Source organism: Ambystoma mexicanum, chromosome 13 (assembly GCF_040938575.1).
Source record: "Ambystoma mexicanum isolate Mex_15411 chromosome 13, UKY_AmexF1_1, whole genome shotgun sequence".
NCBI lineage: Eukaryota > Metazoa > Chordata > Amphibia > Caudata > Ambystomatidae > Ambystoma > Ambystoma mexicanum.
Genome location: NC_090938.1, coordinates 371,682,705 through 371,704,712, shown reverse-complemented (window position 1 = coordinate 371,704,712; position 22,008 = coordinate 371,682,705). Strand labels below are relative to the sequence as shown.

The 22,008-nt window shown below is 48.1% G+C and overlaps 1 protein-coding gene across 2 annotated transcripts in view; it reads right to left on the bottom strand.

Moving 5' to 3' along the window:
- RAB2B (RAB2B, member RAS oncogene family) overlaps positions 1-22,008 on the bottom strand; it is a 635,145-nt gene that overhangs the window by 195,894 nt on the left and 417,243 nt on the right. For both annotated transcript variants that reach the window (XM_069633906.1, XM_069633905.1), the window contains 2 exons: positions 5,398-5,480; positions 5,022-5,114 (listed from right to left, as the gene is read on the bottom strand). In XM_069633906.1, the coding sequence (XP_069490007.1) occupies positions 5,022-5,114; positions 5,398-5,480 (176 nt within the window). The remainder of the gene's footprint in view (positions 1-5,021; positions 5,115-5,397; positions 5,481-22,008) is intronic.

The window sequence follows — 22,008 nt, the reverse complement described above, 5'->3', positions numbered from 1 at the left end:
ATCCCAACTGCAATCCCAGACTCTGACCTGGGGAACTATGTTTCAGACCTATTCAGATTCAGAATAAGCCTTGCAGACGAATCCCCATTGGAATTGGACCGCGTGCATAGAACAGTCTCAAGACAATCAGCCTCCTCCCAGGCAGACGTTCTCGCCAGGGTTCACTTTTATAAAGTAAAAGAAGAGATCATGAGAGAAGCCAGGTCAATGCAACAAATCACCTTTAGAGACTCCGTGATCCTACTCTACCAAGACCTAGCTAACTCCACCCTTCAGAAAAGGAAAACCCTCAAGGTGTTGACAGAGATGCTGCGCGAAAGGAAGGTTCCATACCGATGGGGCTTCCCAACATCTGTAAAATTCTCCTGGGAGGGAGTCCAACGACAGATCCAATCCCTGAAAGAAGCTAAAAAATGTGTGGGGGAAGCGAGGAATCGGATACGGGGAGAAAGGGAGAAACTCTTGATGCCATGGGGTAAGAAGCAAAGTAAGGTCGCTATGTAAGTTGAGTACGAGTTGTCGTTATGCTCTGCGGTGTTCGCGTTGGGCCCCGTTGGCCACATTTGCTCGATGTTGGAGCACTACCAGTTTCCCTGGTTGGGAAGATGGGGTTTTTCCCACCGGTTCAGAGGATAGGGGGGACAACAAGAGTGGAGACAAGAGTTCAATTTTTTCCACTCTCTTGTAGAATTAAAGTAAACATCACACTGACATCCATGAGCTTTTTAAAAACACACTGCCCGCATATTACTGCACGGCCAGTACACATTGGAGCCAACAGGGGAGTACTCAAAACTAAAACCACAAAGAATCCTAATGGGGGTGGATGATGAGTGAAATTAAGATCCTCGCGTGGAATGTTCAAGGCCTTAATTCCCAGATGAAGCGCAGATCCGTGGAGCACAATCTTAATTCGCTGGCGGGAGAGCGTGATCCTCCAGGAAACTCACCTGCTGCAAACTGATGAAAAGCGCATTAGATTTAAAAGATATTGAAAGATGTTCTTTGCCACTTCTGGGGAGAAGAAGAGGGGAGTAGCAATTTTACTGAGTGAGAACGTCCCTTTGACAGGAATCACAGTCAGGAGAGACCCTGGAGGCAGATATCTCCTAGTGAGAGGGAAATTCATAGAGCAATCCAGAACTATTGCAGCAGTGTACTGCCCCAACAATGCCCAGGACAGGTTCTTAGCAAACCTAATCCCGACTTATCCTGGCGTTTGTGGAGGGATTCCTCCGGATCGGTGGAGACTTTAACCTGGTCCCCGATCCGCTAATGGCCAAATGCTCCCTCCGACTAGGCCAGACTATATCCAGGCACTATCGCTAGCTAAGCTCCTCATGGAAACAGGGACGGTTGATGCATGGAGATTGGTCAACAGGAGAACCAGAGACTACACCCACTACTCCTGTGCACATAAGGGGTTCTCGAGAATAGATATCCTACTAGTTACAAGTGCCCTTTACCCATGCCTGGACATGGTAGAGATAAACACTCGAATTATCTCGGATCCGGATCATGCCCCAGGGTCTGTAACCCTTTACATTAGAGGCTCCACACAACCCCACCCCTCCCATTCCCCTCTGGAGATATTGGAAGTTATACGACTCCATGCTGCTAGATGAGAGCATAAAAAGGGAAACCGGTGATACATTAAGCAACTATTTTTCCAAAAACACGACAGCCGACACGGTCATTGAAACCGCCTGGGATGCCATGAAAGCGGCTGTGAGAGGCACACTCATCAACGCAGGAGCTGAACAGTGGCAGGTCTCAAATATTGTAGCGACTAAACTAGAAGAAAAGGCAATATCCCTGGAAAATCAGTTGAAGTCCAGCAGAACTAGGAAAACGGAAAGAGATTTGAAAAAAGCCAAAATTGCACTAGAGATGCACAGAGCTGACCGCTCAGCCAAATCACTTGCCAATACAAAATTTTATTACAGTAAAGGTAACAAAGCCAACCGGGTACTCGCATATAAGCTGAAGAAGATACACAATAGGAATAACATAACTAGGCTTATGGGGGCTGATGGCGTAACCCGTTACCCAGATGGGGATATAATCGGAGAACTGGTGAAACACCATAGAGCAGTAATGTCGGGCCCTCCCACAGCCCTTGATAACCTGTCCAGATAACTGAGTCACACCAACCTCCAAAACAAAACGCCACAGTTGTCCTTAGAAACTCCCATTAGGTTGGAAGAAATAATGGAAGCCATTAAGTCCCTGAAATGTACAGCACCGGGCCCCAATGGCCTAACCACAAAATTCTATAAGAGTATGCTCATATTCTAGCACCGCAACCAACTGCTCTGTTTAACTCATTCCTGACTACAGGCACCGTCACTAAGTCAGTGGCTGAGTCATTAACAATACTTATTCACAAGCCAGGGAAGGACCCTGAACAGGCCGCCTCCTACAGACCAATAACATTAATGAACAATGATGGGAAAATATTTTCAAAGGTAGACTAAAAATCCTACTCCCAGACATAATAGCCCGAGACTAGGTGGGTTTTATCCCGGGGAGGGGGACATATGACAACATTAGGCGTACCATTAACCTTATTGAAAGTGCTGACAGGTTGGGGGAGGGGATGGCCGTAATCTCGCTAAATGCCCACAAGGCTTTTGACTTAGTAGACTGGGGCTATATCAGAAAGACGGAGCTCCTAGGATTTGGCCCAAACTTTATAAAGTGGACAATGGCCAATTACCAGAACCCTACCACGCAGCTCTGAGCCAACGATGTTATATCGGAAACAATAAACATTACCAGGGGAACAAGGCAGGGCTGCCCCCTTTCGCCTCTGGTTTTTGCCTTATCCATGGAACCATTCGCGAATAGGATCCGGCGGAACCAGAGGATAAAGGGGCTCCCGGTGGGGGGCTATGAATATAAAATTGCACTATATGCAGACGATGTGCTTGTGACCATAATCAAGCTGGACACATCTCTTGGTCCTCTCTGGGAGGAGATCAATGAGTTTGGAGAGGTCTCCGGGTTTAGGGTGAATCGGGATAAATCATCAGCGCTGGCAATTAACCTTACAAAAAAGCAAAAGACTGACCTTGGCTCCTCATTGCCGATCCCCTGGGCCAATTCTGCGATCAAATATCTTGGGGTACAAATCCCTAGAGATACCACCTGTCTATATCAAACTAATTTCCCACAGCTATTCGACAACCTTGGATGCAATCTAAAGCACTGGGTGAACCAAGAAATCTCCTGGTTCGGGTGGATAGCCGCAGTAAAAATGAATCTAATTCCCAGAGTACCCTACTTCTGTGTGGCACCTCCGGTACACATTCCCCATAGCGAACGATTCGCCCTGCAGAGACTCATACAAAAATGTGTTTGGGGGGGGACCCCCAGAATAGCGGGGAAGATTATGCTTTGTGGGAGGGCGCTGGCAGGAGGGGTGGGGGGAGGCCTGGGAGTCCCTGACATGTCCAGGTACGCGCACGCAGCAGAGCTATCCCATGCAAACATATGGGCCCAATATGGATGCAGCTAGAGGAAGCCTGGTGCCCAATTCCCCTAGCGGATCTCCCACACCTACCAACTATAAAAGCTCAGACAAATCAGGGCCCCCCTCACAGCAACAAAAGTCACTGTTAACTGCTGAAAAGCAGCAGCTCGGAAATGGTGTTTTGATGGCACCTAGGTCCACTCACGCTAATTTGGGACAGCCCAGAATTCTCACCAGGAATCCCCCCCCACGGCTTCACACCATGGAATGAGGGTGGACTGAGGAAGGTATCTGACTTTTTGGAAGCAGGCTCTCCACTTACATTCGAAAAGTGCAAGGAAAAATTCAAGGTTGACGAGACCGAACAGTTCCACTATACCCAGCTACGGCATTGGATTTCTCACCAAACGGTCAGGTAGAAGGGGGCTAAGGACCTCATAGCATTAGAATTGACATTGCTATCAGCCACCACTAGGGGGAAAATCTTGTCGCTCTATCGACTCCTGGACAGAACAGCCCCTGCCAATAAAGAGAAGTACATGCTCAATTGGGAGAGGGAACTAGGCCGAGCAATAGTCTTAGAAGAATGGGGAAAGATCTGGTCTAGGTTGCACAAAAGCTCTCAATGTATCGAGAACAGAGAAGGGGGATATACGCTTTGTTATAGATACTACATCACCCCAGACCAATTAAGCAAATCCAATCCTGAAATCCCCTCAGTCTGCTGGAGAGGGTGTGCGACCATGGGTACCTTGTATCACTTAGTGTGGACCTGTCTAAAAGAGGAGGAGTATTGGAGGGAAGTGACGAACCACATTAAAACAATCACTGGACTTACAATCCCGTGGGATACTGGAATAATACTCCTGGGAGAAACTGGGGATGGGCAGTTGCCGCTCTCGGGGCAGATGCCGCGCCTGTGCACTCATCTTTTGTTAGCGGAAAAAGTTGCAATGACACCGCTCTGGAAGAATGCAGAAGGCCCCTCAGTCCCGTTATGGTGGTCAAAGTGTTGGGAAATTGTTGTGGCGGAGAAAATAACAGCGATCCGCTCAGGAAATCTGAACCTTTTCCTGAACCCATGGGCTCCTTTCATGGACTACTCTGAAAAATATCCAAGTCTCACTAGGAGACCTCCACTAACGCGGTGGCTCCAAGGTGGAGTGGACTAAAAGTTTGGATCTGGGACAAGAGGTATCTGAGTCTGAAGACCTCGTTGGCGAATAGACAGGGCTCTAGCCCATTTACTGTCACCTGGCTGCAGGAAATCTACTTTTGGCTCTGGCTGTCATTCTGTGTTGTTGTGCAATACGTTCTTGATGTCAATGTGTACTTAAGAAAAAATATCAATAAAATGTTGAAAAAAGAAGTTGGTGGATTGGGACTCGCCCTGTATTTTCCATAAAGGCAGGTGAGGACACTCAACCATATGCACTGCAGGGCAAATCAGGAAACTAGGCCACAACCAACCCCCAAAATGAAGGGTTGGGCTAATAAGCCATGCATATTATGATTATTGCTATCCCACAGACCACAATTCTCTCACCTCTTGTTACCAATCAGCATGATGACCATGTTGGAACTGGAATGCTGACGGGCGTCCTCAAGCCATGATGTCAGGTGGTTGAAGGTCTCTCGCCTAAAGGGGAGTCAGACAGATAGTGATGCAGAATTAGTTGTTTAAAATTCCAGTGTGCGCAGTGACAGAATAGAGTGTTACTTGGGTGAAAAAGTCTAAGAAGTGATACATAAGGGATTAATGGCACCAATAACTAGAAGTTGAAAAAACAGAAAAAGGTACAAATACCAATCTGGAAGAAAGACCGAAAGAGGAATAAATAGTAATGCGGAATCAGGAAATGTGGTAAATGGAGAAGTAAAAGAGGTTTGAGACAGAGGGACAGAAAGAGCTAAAGGTTCACCTTGTGATGTCATACACCAGCAGAGCTCCAGCAGCGCCTCTGTAGTAGGATCGAGTGATTGATCGAAAGGATTCCTGCCCAGCCTTTTTCATACCAGATTAAAGAGTGGAAACAAAAAAGAAATTTGGATCAGGAAACTAATGCATTGTCATTTTAGCAACAATCTAAGCTTTAGGGAGTGGCTCCATATTAAGAATGGTATCTCACACTGGGCAGGAAATGGGTGATCTGGACAGAAAAGGTGGAAATGCAGCTTCTGTACTTATTGATGAGACTGTCTAGAGCCCTGTCACACACTCCATTGACATTTGGGTAACAGAATGATAATGAGTCATGTTATGTCAGGTTATTTTACGTAATGTTTCATTATGTTGTTTTACTTTTATGTCAATTTTTTCAAAGAGCATTGCAGTAGCCATAAAGTGGCAGATAGCATCCCCTAAACACTTTAAACACATACAAACAGAGGTAGACTTGAAAATGTAATCTGGTTACCAGATTTACATGCTGACCTCTATTAGTAGGAGATGAAACTGCAGCCAAGGTCGAGAAAGATATGGAAAGGCTGGATTATACAAGTTAACTCCCACATGCGCCCAGCCTCATCCTGAGAAGATTCCTGCCTCACTCACTGCTAGAACCATCCCTATAAATTACCGAGCAAGACTCAGGAACCTTCAGGAATCTCGGTTTGGGGCATTTGCTCCTAGGACAGCCATGTAAATGCACACCCTGATTTAAAAGTGCCCATATTTCCTTCCAGCTTTCAAGACTATAGAACCTGGATGTGTGTGGCCAAAGGCATAAATAAGTAGAAGAGCTTTGTATTCCGTTTTCTTGTGCATGGATTCAGCATGCTCACAATGACACCAAACGCTGTGTTCATGAACTTAAACACTTTGCACAAAGACACTAGCTCTGAGACTACTGTGGTGGTGACTTGCTGCAGTATATGAAAGAAAGGGCAATTTACACATTTTTCAAGGAACTGCATTCATGGGAATTCCACATTTCTGACATATATTCCCTAAAATGTTATTAAATTGGTTTCCAGGTGTACATGCCCAGATCACCATTTCCAAGGCCTGCAAGTCAGTTTCGGGGCATATTCACTTCTGTTTCATGCCCATTCTTTCCACTTTGACTGGCTCGCTAGCTGAGGGACATTTCAGTGCTGATCTTTGGGCACACTGGTGTCCAAGTTTGTGGTTGTGTGACATGAAAGCAGTGGCGGCTGGTGAGTTTTTTAAAATTGGAGTTGCGAAAATGTTTTCTACAGGTATGCCGGAGTGACCAAGAGTAGCGAAAGAGCCCAAACCATCTAAGGGGTGGTGCGGGGTGATTATCCCCACACCAAAAACATTTTCAAATTAATAGGTTTAAATAGTGCATTTTGCAGCATGCTTTCTTTAAAAATTAGAAAAAAGTCACCCAGTTTGCATCGGTGTTGTAGAGTAACTCATTAAAAAAGAATTTGACAGATGCAATTAACAAACAATGCACAGGCACATTTTCAAACGCATTTTCATGATGCCTTTCCCACAGTAAAAAATATTTTCATAAAGGCTGTGCCCATAAATTTCCATTCTGGTTGCACCAACATATGCCAGTATTTTCATATAAGAACATACTCATGTTTGCTTTACACATAATGCCAATAACAGTACTACCAGACATCACGTCCATGCTGGCCCTGCCAATATATTCCAGTATCCCCACGTAGAACATACTCTTGCTTGCGTTGCCAGTAAAACTGCCACGCCACAATAAGAAAACCTGTCCAGACTGGCTGCATCAATGTAGGACAGAACAAATATGGTTGCTTTACACTTGATGCCCATTAGAAAATGCCATGCCACAGCAAACTACGTTTCCCTTCGACAGTTGAAGCAAGACCAGCTACCCTCCCTTGGCTGTTATCTGCAGCTGAGGGAACGATAAGTATTTTCACTGGGGTGGCATGGCTTGTCCCGAATGCGTGGTGGGTCAGTGCCCCTTCACCTATTGTAGAAGAGTCACCACTGCCCGATTGCTTCCCTCCCTGCTCCTTTATTGTTTTAGGTCAGTAGCTCCTTTTTGGTGGCCACAGGGATTTCTACTGCCATTGAAAACCTTTTTTTTTTACCCTACTTAAGGTATGTGGTATTGTTTCGCCCAGTCTCAAGGGTGCCTCTCGGGCATCACATGTTGCCCCAGGGTGATCATATCATCTTACAATTGTTTTACGGACTAGGTTGGTGGTAGCTGTGCTCAGGGCTTTAAGTGGGTCGGGCCGGGTCCAGTCAAGCTACAAAATCTCGTTTTGAGGCGGGGCCCTGCCGGGGCCCATTAATCTGCCTTGGCAGCCCCGGCCACTACACAAAAAGGCTTTTCTTCTAAAGCCTGAATCTCTCGCTCGTGTGAGAAAGCTTCAGGCTTCAGAAAAAAGGCCATAATGGTGGCGTTGCACCTGCGAGGCATCCCTTCAAGCAAGAGATGCCCATGGGCCGACACCACCATTATGGAGAAAACGTGAGGCCGCTGGAAGCAGAGGCCTTGTTTTCTAAATCCTGAAGCTCCTGCGCATTCGCAGGAGTTTCAGTCTTCAGGAAACGGCCTCAGCTTCCAGTGGTCTCACCCTTTCAGCCTTAATGGTGATGCTTCCCCTCCCCAGCTGGCGAGGGCCAGCGCCACCATTAAGGCTGAATAGGCGAGGCACTGTCCCCTGCCAGGCAAGTATTTAGAAAATAAAGGCAGAGATCAGCACCATCTCGCGCTGGGGGAGAGTGTGCTGAGCTCTACAAAAGGCTCCCTGGCAGGGGTGCCAGTAGCCCATTGAGCCGAGGCTTCCCAAGGGGGCATGGCCTATCGGACCAGCGGGAGATCCCCACCGTTAGGCCACGCCCCCTTGATGAGCCCCGGCTCATTTTATAGTGCCACTTAAGGCACTGGCTGTACTTCAAATTTGACTTCACCGTCGGTCAATACTTTTGATCGTGTTAGTAGCCCAATTGACCCTTTTGGCAGCCATCGGGGCACCAATGTGTTTTTTAAAATTCTACCCTCTGTCAATTAGTATTTTAGGGCTCCCTTTGTTCATGGCAATCACAAGGTGAATTTAAAAGGCTGTTAAGACCACGTGGACTTGTGAGCCCACATGGCAGCCTCCATATTGGTTTAAAATGGTTGAGGCCAGTCTAAGTCCCCAAGCTCTCCTCTCGCTACCTCTGGGGGTGGTCTAGACTGAGTGGCATTCCGACTTACCAACCAGTATGGTTGGTAATCTAACCCGTTGCCCCAGGTCCCTTCTAGTGTAAGGAACTCATGGTAACAACAGTAAAGACAGACACAAGTGATCACAGTTCAAGGGTGTTTATTAAACGCTATAAATGGGTGAGAAAAACGTCAACTAAAAACCTAAATCTAAGATGGAAGCAAGCTACAACCATCAAATAATAATAAGGCAGTCCTAGTGGCGTCTTGTCGAATAAAAAGGGTCTATACTAAAAAAACAGATTGCCAATCCTTACCACCAAGTTACAAAATAGTGTGGGATAAATTTCATCAGAAAAGAAAGCAGTGTTCTCAAAATGATAAGTCAGGATGGTTTGGCTGGGGTCTCCCTACCCCACGTTTTTAGCAGGGGACAAGGCAGGACTCCGGAGTAGAGCACACTCCTGGGGCTCGCAAGCACAAGGTTACAGGTTTTTTTCCAAAATATCAGGGCCTTCTGTGGCCAAGTCTCTTTCACACAGTCTCTTGCCTCAGAGGACCTGATGTGTTACGATCAGCAAAAACAAAGGTTCCTTCAATAAATCTTCATGGGGCGATTACTCCTCGCCTTAGGATCCCCCTCTGCCGGGTTCCGAACCCTCGTACAATGTGGGCCTCCCTCTGTCGTGTTCACAACGCCCTTTCATTCACAGTGTAACATTCAAGAGTCTCAATGTCTTTTTAAACAACCATTCACTGCAGACAACCCTCAGCCAGGTCAACTCTTGTCGACACAATGTTTATGGGTGTATTCCTATTCACCTTTATTCGCAGTCATCCCTCAGCCGGGTTTACGTTTGCCAAACACACAGTTCACTTGTTAAACCTAAATCTAAGATGAGAGCAAGCCACGACCATTAAATAATAATAGGGCAGTCCTTGTGGTGTCTTGTCAAGTAAAAGGGCCTCCAGTAAAAAAAATAACTACTGCCAATCCTTACCACTAAGTTTACAAAAACAGTGTGGGAAAGTGTTCACAAAAATGATAAGTCAGGATGCTGTGGCTGGGGTCTCCCTTCCCCTCGTTTATAGCACAGGACAAGGCGGGACTCTTGAGCACAGTACACTCCTGGGCTTCTTCAGCACAAGGCTACAGTTCCTTTTCTCAATTTGGTGGTCAAGTCTCTTTTCCTAGCAAAGTCTCTTGCCGCCGAGGGCCTTATGTGTCAAAATAACAAAAACAGAAGTTCCTTTCAGTAATCTCGATGTCAGGTGATTTCTCTTCACCCTTGGATCCCCTTCAACCAGGCTCCAATCCTTGCAACGTATGCCTCCCACAGTCAGGTTCACTACAGCCTTTCATTCAAAATCAACAAATTGTAACATTCAAGAATCTCAATGTCTTTTTAAACAACCATTCTCTGTCGTCATCCCTCAGTCTCTTTGTCAACACAATGTTCACAGGGTTATTGTGCTTCACCCAGCTTTGCAGGCATCCCCTCAGCCAAGTTCACATTTGCCAGTTACACAGTTCACTTGGGTTTTATCATAATGTGGGATTCACGTCCCTTAGCTTTCTACTCTTACCCAAATCCGGGTCTCTGCCCCCAGTCAGGCTCTCCCTTAAGCCCCCAGTCAGGCCTTCCCTTAAGCCCCCAGTCAGGCTTTCTCTTAAGCCCCCAGTCAGGCTTCACACAATTCTATTATCACATAAGGTTCCGCTCCATCTGGCTCAAGCTTTCTTTAGTGGTTCTTGCGCCTTGGCTTCCCTCTGTCGGGCTCGAGCCGCCTGGCCACCCACGGTTTGCTGGATCAGAGACTTTAGAGTGGGCCAGGACTTTTATGGAAACCCCAGCCCAACCACTCCGACCATTGTTCCGCTCTCTTTATTCCTTGTGTATGCTTCCCTCAGCCGGGCTCGAGCTGCACAGGTTTTTCACGTTTGCCCCAATGCCTCTTGGGACTTGTAGTTGCTTTATATTTATTATGGGGTTTTCCGTTCTCTCTTGTTTCTTTGCGATAGCCTCCCTCGATCGGGGTCAGACCATCAACTCACTGCGGACATCCCTCAGTCGGGTTCATGCTTGTCCTCTCAAAGTTCACAGATCTTATATATTCTCATGGTTACGGGTCAAAGACTTGTGATTGTACTAGGGATTTTACTCGACCCTTGTATGACCACTTTGACCTATTACGTCGGGCTCTGCCAGGGCCTCCTTGTATCTGTAGTTCAACGAAAGGGGGCCAACCAGAGACTTTCGAATAAGCGCTCCTGTGGCGCCGGACTACTCTGCAGGCGGTCTTCTTCTGGTTTCTCAAAAGTTAACACACACAAGTTCTTTGTTCACAAGCTCTTTCAATTCATATCATGGTGCCTTTTGCAACCTTGGCTCAATGCAGCCCGGTCTGCAATTCACTCTCCCTCCGCCTCACCAGCGAGCTGAACTCCATGGCGTTTCTTGTCTCTGGAGTCAAGGAGAGTACAACGGAAGTAAGCGCCTCTCTCCGTCTTGGTTATCAGGGTGGGAGGCCGCTGTGCACCGTTGACATCTGTTGCACCACACGCTAGCTGTCTTTCCTGAGGTTTCATGGGTCTGGGTCAAAAGGGGGAAGAAGAAGAAAGGGGAGTAGGGGTGCACAGACCTGTCTAATCTCCAAGAGATAAACCTATATCTCGTTATGGTCATTTACTGATGTAGCATTTCATGCAATGTATACACAGCTTAAAAGAACTCCTTAAGGTGCAAACGGGCTAAAGTCACAAGGCCACTTGGGACAAAGAACAAGACAAAACTAGAACTACGTATTGCTACAAAGTAGGCCCAAATGCACTCCTAGGGGGACAATTGTCCCAATGTAGTTCACTCAATCACAAAATTGATTGCCTCACCTGCAGTGAAGGCAATTGTTTGCTTCAATTTCAACACGGTTTTAGCATTCAAAAGTTAGATCAGGATCACACTTCAATGAAAATTTCAATTGACATTTCATAAACAGTAATCACAATGGTATTTATTGTTATTCAAACAAAATCCTCAACGTCGATATCCTTCACATGTTACATCCAGTTAAAGCCAAAGACCATAACGGTAGTCATACATATCATGGACAGACGTCCCTAATCCCTACAAACATAAAATAGTATCCTAACTAACTTGGTTAGGTTTGAACAAACTCAAATTGACTGGTTGCTGAAATATGTGTATAGATTCCAGTGTTTACAAATATTCACACATGGGTCTCCCACATTTCATCATACAATCTTTATAGCAAAAAAATAGCTAATTGTCGGTGTTCCTATGACCAACGCGTTTCGGATCCAAGATCCATCTTCAGGCTGTGAGCTATATGTTCCTAGTCGGTAGAACGTCTTTGAAGAGGCCCTCTGTGTTTCTGGGTCTGGCCTGGGTCCAAAATACCTCCATCTATCCCTCCGCAAATACCTCCCCTCTCGAGCTCTTCGCTCCTCTACCTCTAACTCCCTCAGGGTCAGTCGTTTCTCAAAGAAATTAGCCGGGGGTAGATCTCGGTCTTCGGCCGGGGCCTCCCTCTGGAACAACCTCCCTGCCACTCTAAAACTTGAGGAGAACCATCTCCAGTTCCGGAAGCACCTCAAGACCTTCCTCTTTGCATCTGCCTTTGCTCACCCTCTCCCTTGCTGATCTGCTCTCTCTTGGCACTGTGCATCTGGCCACCCTTCGTCCCATTGGCCCAGTTACCTGCTCACCCTGCCACCTTTCTGCACTGCCTCCCGGCCACCCATTGCACTTGGGACTGTAACTGTATGGCACTGTATCTGTACCCATACAGTCCCGCATGCCGCCATTTTCTTCTTTTTATGCACTTATCAGACTTACCCAGTTCTGCTGTCATAGACAGCACTAGCCACTTGCTGGCTGCACTACCCCTGTTAATTGCTCCATTATATATTTTATCTGTATTTATTATTATTTATCTGTTTATCCTCTGCTCTGCACTTTCCACTCTCGCCCTTCCATGCACGTTTCCCCTTTTCCTTTCCCATGCACTTGCACAATCTCAATGTCACTGGGCCTAGTAAGATTGTTGTTTTGTTCTCCCCTGTTCCCCTCCCTTGCCTTGTCGCGCTCTGAAACACTTGTGTACGAGCGCGATACAAATAAAATATATCATATATCATGTAGCAAGGGCCAAATTCAAACCCAATCTTCAGAGTGAGGTCCCGTATTGAAATTGAAGCAAACAATTGCCTTCACTGCAGGTGAGGCGATCAATTTTGTGATTGAGTGAACGACATTGGGACAATTAGCGATGACAATGCATTACTGACCGTAAAAGCATTTCTGATGGTTGTATCTGCTTAGATTCACATGCTGTGCATAGGTCCGACATCCAGTGGTCACCGCGGAGTATTGCATTTTGTTTTTCGTAGTCGAAAAAGGGGACGTCGACAAGGCGTGTCTGTAACACTATCCCTATAGTGACGTGCGTTGTACCCACAATCCCTCACGCGTCGAGGTCCCTCTGTTTGTATTTTTCTGCCCTGAGGGAGCCTTCTAGACGTGAGTGAGTACAGAAAAGAGAGAAATATAGAAAAGGATGTCTATGATCCTTCCATCCGAGCGGGGAGGAAGGGTGGGCGCATGTGAATCTAAGCAGATACAACCATCAGAAATGCTTTTACTGTAAGTAATGCATTGTCTTCTGATGTTTGTTAATCTGCTTAGTATCACATGCTGTGCATAGACTAGCGAGCAGTACCCGTAGTTGGCGGTGGGTTATGAGAAGGAACAGTAGAGAAAAGATGTCTTAATACTGCCTTTCCCACCTGGGAGTCAGATCTAGAGTGTGCATCTAGACAGTAGTGTTTTGTAAAGGTGTGCACAGAACTCCAGGTAGCCGCTTTGCAGATGGACTGAAGGGGAACATTTGCAATGAACGCTATGGAAGCCCCAGTGCCTCGAGTGAAATGTGCTCTTGGCTTGAAGGGTAGTTCTCTCTTAGCAAGAGTGTAACAGAGAGTGATGCATTGAACAATCCATCTAGATATAGTGGACTTTGAAACCGCATCTCCTTCTCTTCCTGCTGCCACAGAGACAAAGAACTGATTAGTCTTTCTCAGTGGTCTGGTTCTTTCCATGTAGAACATGACAGCTCTGCGTACATCTAGTGTATGCAGACTCTTTTCTCCCAAGCTGGAAGGGTTTTGAAAGAACGTTGGTAGTTCTATTGACTGGTTTACATGAAATTTCGAGATGAATTTTGGTGCAAACCTTGGGTGTGTGCGTAGAACCACCTTATCCTTGTGAACTGTTACGAAGGGGTCTAGTACAGAAAGAGCCTGTAGTTCACTTACTCTCCTAATGGAGGTGACAGCTATTAGGAAAGCAGTCTTAAGAGTGAGGTCTTTAAGAGTTGCCTTGTGCATGGGTTCGAAAGGAGGGCCCATGAGTCTAGAAAGTACCACATTTAAGTCCCATCCGGGAGCTGGGAAAGCTATCGGAGGGTGTATTCTCTTTACCCCCTCCATGAAGGCCTTGATTACTGGTATCTTCCACCACGACACTTTAAGTTGGGAAGTGGTGTATGCAGAAAGTGCCGCTAGGTGGACTTTAATGGAATTAAACACTAGACCTGAATCCAGTAAATGGGTCAAGTACAGAATAATGTTAGTGGCAGAGCAGTCAACCGGGTTGATGTTCTTACCTCTACACCAGATGACAAATCTTTTCCACTTGCTAGAATAGCAGTGGCTAGTATTAGGTTTTCTGGCTTCCCTGAGGATGTCCATACATCTCTGCGGGAGATGTAAATGTCCAAATTCTATGATCTCAGGAGCCAGGCTGCTAAGTTCATGGTCTGAGGGCATGGATGCAGTGTCCTGCCCTTGTCTTGTGTCAGCATGTTGTACGGGCAGGGAAGTTTCATTGGGGGAGATAGGGACATCTCCATCAAGTGAGCGAACCATGGCTGCCTGGCCCACATTGGGGCCACTAGTATCATGGTAACCTGCTCCTGGTGCATCTTGTGCACCACTTTGTTGAGGAGGGGAGACGGGGGAAAGGCGTAAACAAATTTCCCTGACCATTGAATCGACAGACCGTTCCCCTTGGACTGGTTCTGGGGGTACCTGGAGGCGTAACCTTGGCATTGTGAGTTCTCCAGGGTTGCGAACAGGTCTATTTCCGGGAATCCCCATTGCGTGAAGACGTCTAAGACGATGTCTTCGTGCAATTGCCATTCGTACTCTCTGGGCAGGGGGAAGTCTCTGCTGAGTTTGTCTGCTAGCAGATTAAGTTCCCCTGGTACATGTTGTGATAGTAGGAACATGTGTTTGAGAGCCCACTTCCATATATTCTGGGACAGCTTGGACAGTCCTGGAGAGTGAGTGCCCCCTTGCTTGTTGAGGTAGTACATGGCTGTGGTGCTGTCTGTGAGGACCATCACTGTCTTTCCTTGTAAGTGTTCCTGAAAGGCTTTCATTGCTTTGAACACCGCTAGTAGTTCCAGCAGCTTTATATGCTTGGATGCTAAGCTCGGAGTCCACACTCCGTGAGCAGTCTGATGGGATAGGTGAGCCCCCCATCCTGTAAGGGATGCGTCTGTGGTTAGAGTGGCTTCCACTGCGGGTGTGGCAAAAGTTTTCCCTAATAACAGGTTTTCCTTTGTCCACCACCGTAGCGAGAGAACCAAGGCCTGCGAGACCACCACTAGATCGTCCCATTGTCCGCTGGCCTGACACCACTGGCTGTAAAGCCACTCTTGCATTGGGCGCATGCGCAAGCGCGCGCGAGGTACCAAATAAATACATGACGCCATCATCCCTAGCAAGCGCATTTCTTTGCGTACCGTCACCTCTCGACCTGCCACGTAACAGGGGATCTGAAACAGCATGTTTTGGACCCTCTCGTTGGAGGGGAAGACGAGGCCGTGCTTTGTTCGAATTAGAGCCCCTAGGAATTGTTTGATTTGGCTGGGGTCTAAGCTGGACTTCTTGATGGAGAAGCCCAGTTGGGACAAAAGGTCTACGGTCTTTTGGGTATTGGAGAAGCATGTTTCGTAAGAATCCCCTGTTATGAGCCAGTCGTCGAGGTAAGGGTATACCGGGATGGATAACCTGCGCAGGTGGGCCGCTGCCACTGCCAGTACTTTCGTGAATACCCTTGGTGCAGATGCTATCTCGAAGGGTAGTACTCTGAACTGGTAGTGTTTGTCCCCTATCTTGAACCTGAGGTATTTTCTGCGCGCTGGCAACATTAAAATATGAAAGTATGCATCTTTCATGTCTAGTGTTGTCATGTAATCCCCCTGTGATAACAGTGGGATTACTTCCTGCAAGGTCACCATATGAAACTTTTGGGGTTTGACAAACTTGTTCGCTGGGCGCAGATCTAATACAGGGCGCATGGTTAAATCCTTTTTGGGTACAAGGAAGTGCACTGAATAAATACCTTCTGTTACCTGAGATAGGGGGACAGCCTCTATAGCTTCTTTTTTCAGTAGCTCTTCTACTTCTTGAAGAAGAATAGTGAGGTGTTCCGGTGTCATGCGTCGGTTCCGTGGGGGTCTGTATTTCGGGGAACCGTTGAATTCGATGCAGTATCCGTGGGCTATGGTGGATAATACCCAGCGGTCTGACGTTATTCCCTCCCATGCTGAAAGGAACAATGTTAGCCGGCCCCCGACCGGTGATGCATGGGAGGGGACCCGAATCTTCGGGTCATTTGTTGGTATTGGGCGTGGGGCCTTTGGGGTTGGAGCCGCGACCTCTTCCTTTGCCACGACGTTGGCCTCTTTGACTGAACTGGGTGCTTTGGTTAGAGGGCCAGTTGGTAGCAGAGTAAAATTGCTGTTGGCTTTGCTGCTGGAGTTGGCCACGAAAGGAGCGTCTATTGCCATAGCTGCGTCTGTTAGGTGGCCTAGAAATTTGGTCAAGAGTCTTGATGGTATCAAACTCTTTCTTCGCATGTTCTAGGGCCTCATCAACTGCCTTCCCAAACAGATGTGTTTGTTCTATGGGCTTATTTATCAGGGAAGCCTGGGTTTCCGGCTTAAATCCCGAATTGCGCAGCCAGACATGGCGTTTGAGAAGTATTCCCTGAACCAGGGAACGGCCAGCCGTCTCTGCGGCATCTGAGTAGTTCTTTACGATGCCCTGGTTTACAAGAGTTCCCTCTGAGATTATAGCTAGCAGGCTCGAACGCAGGGGTTCTGGTGCGTCCTCTGCTTCGCTGCGCAGCTTGCTCCACTGTGCATCTGCGTAGCTAGCTAGTAGGGAATTGTTATTTGCAATCCTAGTTGAGAAGGCGGGGGAGGTCGTGATTCTCTTCCCAAGTGCATAGAGCTTCTTGCCCTCTTTGTCGGGTGGTGCCTCACTAGTGGATAGTGGTACCCCCGCTCTTTTTCTTGTATTAGTAACTACAAGGGAGTCCGGAATAGAATGTCCCCTGATGTACAAAGGGTCAGAGGACGAAGGGCTGAAGAGCTTTTCTATCCGAGGGTTGACCCCTCTGACTAAGGCCGGATTGGAAAGGGAAGGAGTTATTCTTCTCCTTATAGAAGCCAGGAGCGGAATAGACTGACTAACCGGGGCTTTTTCTTTAATAACTTTTTCTACAAAGTCTATCTCCGGAAGAGTCTCCCCTGTGTCTATTTCAAAATGCGCTGCTGCCTTGCGCAATAGTGCATTAAGTGAAGGTTGGTCATCTATGGGGGAGGTGTTTCCAATAGGTGAGTCCTTGGGAGGAGAAGGGTGAAAGACATCAGGGTCGGAGTGCACTGATGGGGATTGCCAAGGCTGCACTGATGGGGATTGCCAGGGCTGTGAGGTAGCTGTATCTTCTTCAAAAGCTCCTGCACTAGTGTAAGGGTCTTCTTCAAACCCCTCTTCCTCATGTTCTTCCTCTTCACCCAAACACTCCTCATCTTCCTGGAGGTATTGCTCCTCTTCAGTGAGGTCATATGCATCTGTAGAAGGGGGAAACAGCCTAGGAATCTTGACCCTAGGGTCATCCTGGGTCCATTCTCTTGGTCTTTTGGGTGTGGGTGGGTTTTGGCTACCCAAAAACCTTTCCATTTTCTCCATACAAGAATGGAGTCTTTCAAGGGTCTCATGGGGAACCCCTGAATAGTCTAGAGGGGGGAAATCAGTGTTTTCACCTTCAAAATGCTTAGAACGCTCCCACAACGTCGACGAAAGGTTTCCGTCGCCCTCAGAAAAGCCCTCCGGTAGTTCAGAAGTGCCCTTAGATGAAGGGGGCAGTTCCTGGCTACTCTTGTGCTTTTTCGGCGTTTCTATATCTTTTGGTGCGGTATTCGACGTCTGTTTCGTCGTCCGCTTACGTTTGTCTTCGGAAACAATTCTCGCCAGGCTCTCGACAACGAGTTTGTCAGTAGAGGGTTCTGGAGTCAACGTTGCCTGCGTTACGCGTTGTTTCTCGACGGCCGCTCTATGGAGCGTTACGTCGGATGTTTTTGAGGTAGCGCCCGTGTTAGATGAAAGCCCAATCGCTGGTCGCGGCTGCGTTTGCGGGTGGGGCTTGAGACCCTTACGGTCTGAGGTAGACGCCGGAGTGCCCTGCGTCCCCTTCGGCGCTGATGGATCCTTCGTCCTCGACGAAGAAGAGCCGTGGGTTGTGTGCTTAGGCCTATGGGGTCTATGTGCGTCCTTGTCGCCGGGGTGTTCATCCCCATAAGCAGGGCGTGAGCCGAGCCCGTCGGGGCCGGGGACGGACGTCGAGGAGCGCGAGCGCTCCTTCTGGGGGGTTAATGACTTCTGTAACGGACGTCGAGTTATCACCCTCCTCGTCACTTTCTGTAACAGCGGTGGCGGGTGAGGAAACTGACTTCGACATAGCGTAGTCCGCCCACCTCTTAACTTTCCGTTCTTTAAGAGTTCTTGGTTTCAAGAGCTTACAGGCCGCGCAGCTGTCCTCTTTATGATCGAGGGGCAAGCAACGATTACAGAGCTTGTGTTTGTCCTTCTAAGTGTATTTGCCCCTACAGCGTGGGCAAAACTTAAAATGTGTCCTCTCCATAGCTGAGGCAATAAAAACTGGTGATAACAACCCCAAGGGAAAGATAGGGGAGAAAGAAAGACATTCTCGACGAGAAGATAAAAGTTCGAACCCCCCACTCTCCCTACTGTATGTTGGCCGGCGAGGCCTGGCCACGTGCTCGGCAGCGCCGAAGGATCTCCTCCGTCTCTTCCCCTCCGTCGAAAACTTGCTCGGCGGAGAAACAGCTTCACAGCTAACGTCGAGGGGAGGGATCTTTAACAAGAAGTATAAATTAAGGACCGAGGTTCGTAGTAAGTGTTTTGCAATGTCTCTCTAGGAGCTCCGCGTAAGGCGACCATAAGCTGGGCGGAAAAAAACAATCTGAGGGACCTCGACGCGTGAGGGATTGTGGGTACAACGCACGTCACTATAGGGATAGTGTTACAGACACGCCTTCTCGACGTCCCCTTTTTTGACTACGAAAAACAAAATGCAATACTCCGCAGTGACCACTGGATGTCGGACCTATGCACAGCATGTGATTCTAAGCAGATTAACAAACATCAGAAACATAGTTCTGGTTTTGTCAAAAGGGGGAAGGACACTTCCCTCCTTGTCTTCCTTTCAGGTTTCACTGCTTTTCTCCTCCTTTTCAATTACCCTCCTGGAACAGCCGCTTTCTCGTGCGTTTTGCCTTGATCCGAGTGCTCTCTCGTGCTCCATCTTTTATCCCGGTGGGGAAGGGAAAGGGCCGTCAGGTGTGTGTAGTTATTGCCAATTGCCTGACTCTGCCTGGCCCTTGTGTTGGGACAAGTCAGGTAAACGGCCTTGGTTTAGTCTGTTGTCTTTCCTGGTGTAAGAAAGTGTGTCGGAAAAAGGGATTGGGGGTGGTAGAGTTTCTGAATATCCTAGGGGTTAGGATGGGGAAAAGGTGTTAGAAGGAATGGAGTACCGCGTCGCACCCGTCAGAGTCCCACTCCCCGAGGACCCCCCCATCAAGGTGATCCTCCTGCACTGGTCCACCCCCAGGAACTGGATCCAATAGCGATGGCCGTGTCCTGGCCAACTGGATGACAGATCCCTGGGGACTAGTAAGTGAGACACCTTTAGGTTTCTCACACTAGTGACTGGTGGACTGGCCTCTGGCCAGTAACTTTTTGCAGTGACTGCTGGCGTTCTTGAAGAGTTTTTCAAGCCAATTCCTGCTGTTTCATAACTGTAACGCCTACTTGCTCTGCACAGGGGTTTGAGCATATTCTAGTTTGGATTTTCTGCCTCTGGAGGTCCCGTCTGGGAGTCTTGAATTCTCCTGCTGCCTGCCATGATCTGCTAGATCGAACCATCCATGCAGGAACTGTTTTCTGGACCATTTACCGCCACATACTGTCATTTACCGCCAAGATCTTCCACTTTGCAGTGAGTCACTGCCATCACCTAGAAGGATAATGGGACTCCAACACTCTGCCCGCTCTGCTTTTTGGGACGTCCAAAGGGGTGCCCAGCCTTTAACGCTTTTGTTGTGATGTCAACTTTCTTTGTCCACCGAGCCACCGGGAGCCATCTTCAAGGGTTCCCTCGTCTTCCTGGAGTCTTACTCGCTGGGTTATTCGCTTCAGGCTTGAAGGTCTAAAACGTAGGAAGGAGGTTTGTTCCTTTCCTTGGCTGTGGGGGTAATCGATGGCTCACAGTTCAAACCCCTATAAAGCATGTCCTGTAAGCAGCACCTAGGAAAAGTCTGTACTTACCCGGTGTGAAGAATCCTACTGATCCCTCACCAAAACCCTGACTAAAGTCTCCTCCCAAGTGGCCAGAAGGCAGATGCTTCCTCATCCCAATTCTGTGGGTGGTGTACTGTGGGAGGATCCCCCTGATAGAGACAGGGCCCAGGGTAGTGAGGAGAATCCGTGGGATGAGACACAGTAGGTTTCCCCTGAGAGGGATTCCCTTCCATCATGCCAGAAGAGGTTATGGCTAGTTGTCGTTCTAATGGATTTCAGCCTTTAGTTGAAACCAAGGGGGTAAAACCTAAAGTTTGTAACATCCAAACCCATTACATTAAAATAACATATCTTTTTTAACCCTAAACTCAAATGCCCTCGTCAACACCAAAAGGAACTCAACTAAGAATAGTGAAAGTGCTGCCTTTTCTATACCATCGGTCTTTAATAAGATTGAAACCTACTATCACTCTTTTGAAAATAATAAGGGAATTAAATCTACCCTTAATTCTAAAAAAGAAGTGAACATAATGCAACAGGGACGGGCACGAAGAAGAGGGCTGCAGAGGCATGCAGAAGTGAAGGACAGGCAAGTAGGCTTAACAGCCTTTGCCAGGGTCAGGCAATTAATAAGGGCCTGGACCTGAAATGAATTGCCCCACCTAAGGAGCATAAAGGGCTGCAGCAGGAGGGGAGGAAGTAGAATGGAGGTGGAGCAGGAACCGGAAGGCTGGCAGTAGTAGCAGAAAGAGAAGAGCACAAGGCTAGCAGTTCATGAGAAAGTGTGTTCACTTAAGGCACGCCAGGACAAGAGGAAAGCAGATTTCACCTGCAAGTCCTGAGATACACCTTTGTTCAAAAACCCTGCTGTGTTGTGGCTGCACTGAGAAAGATGTGTCGAGGTTGAAAGTCTTCCCAGGAGCGCCTAATGACTGTGAATGCACAGCGAAGACTGTGCTGCAACCCGAGGCCCATATATTGAAGCAAGCAGCCGAGGGACAGAAGGAAACTCCCCATGGTTGAAGGCGGACCAAAGACACCGGTGCTGTAGAGGGGTGTGTTTTCCAAGAGTGCCTAACATGGTAGCAGAACTCGAATAAGTCGGGAAGTGTAAGCACTATCGGAGTGGGTCGACCTCACTTTTTTTCTCCTGACTTCTACCTCTAAGCTTCTCCTCCTCAGAGACTTCAATATTCATCTTGACTTGCCTCCGCCCCATGATCACAGGGCCTGCAGGACAGTGCAGGGAGGCACCCATCTGTGTGGGGGGAACCTCTGCCGTGGCCATATCCAACAGTAGACCTCCAGTCCTGCAGTGGGGTGGCTGCAGAGACAGCAGTAGGCCCCAGAAGAGCAGCAGGAAAGGTCAAATACGGGGACTGTGCAATCCCATCAAGGAGAGGCTGTTGAGTGAGGGGAGAGGGCCGTGCATGGAGTCTTAGGTCCCAGAAAGAGCCCTGAGGCTCGGCCCTCCGACCCCCCTAGCCCTCCTCCCAGAGGACCCCAACGAGGAGAGCCCAATCTTGACACTATCGCCAGGAGGCAGTGGGCCTAGAACCGGGGACGAGGCGGAGAAACTGCCACCCCAGGTGTGCGACACAGGAACCAGTAGCCCCACACACCAGGCCTGAGTAAGCACTGGGTACCACAGTAGCCGTTTCTAGCTGGGACATCGGGTGGATAACCGGGACATCCCAAACCAACATATACAGGAACAAGGGGGT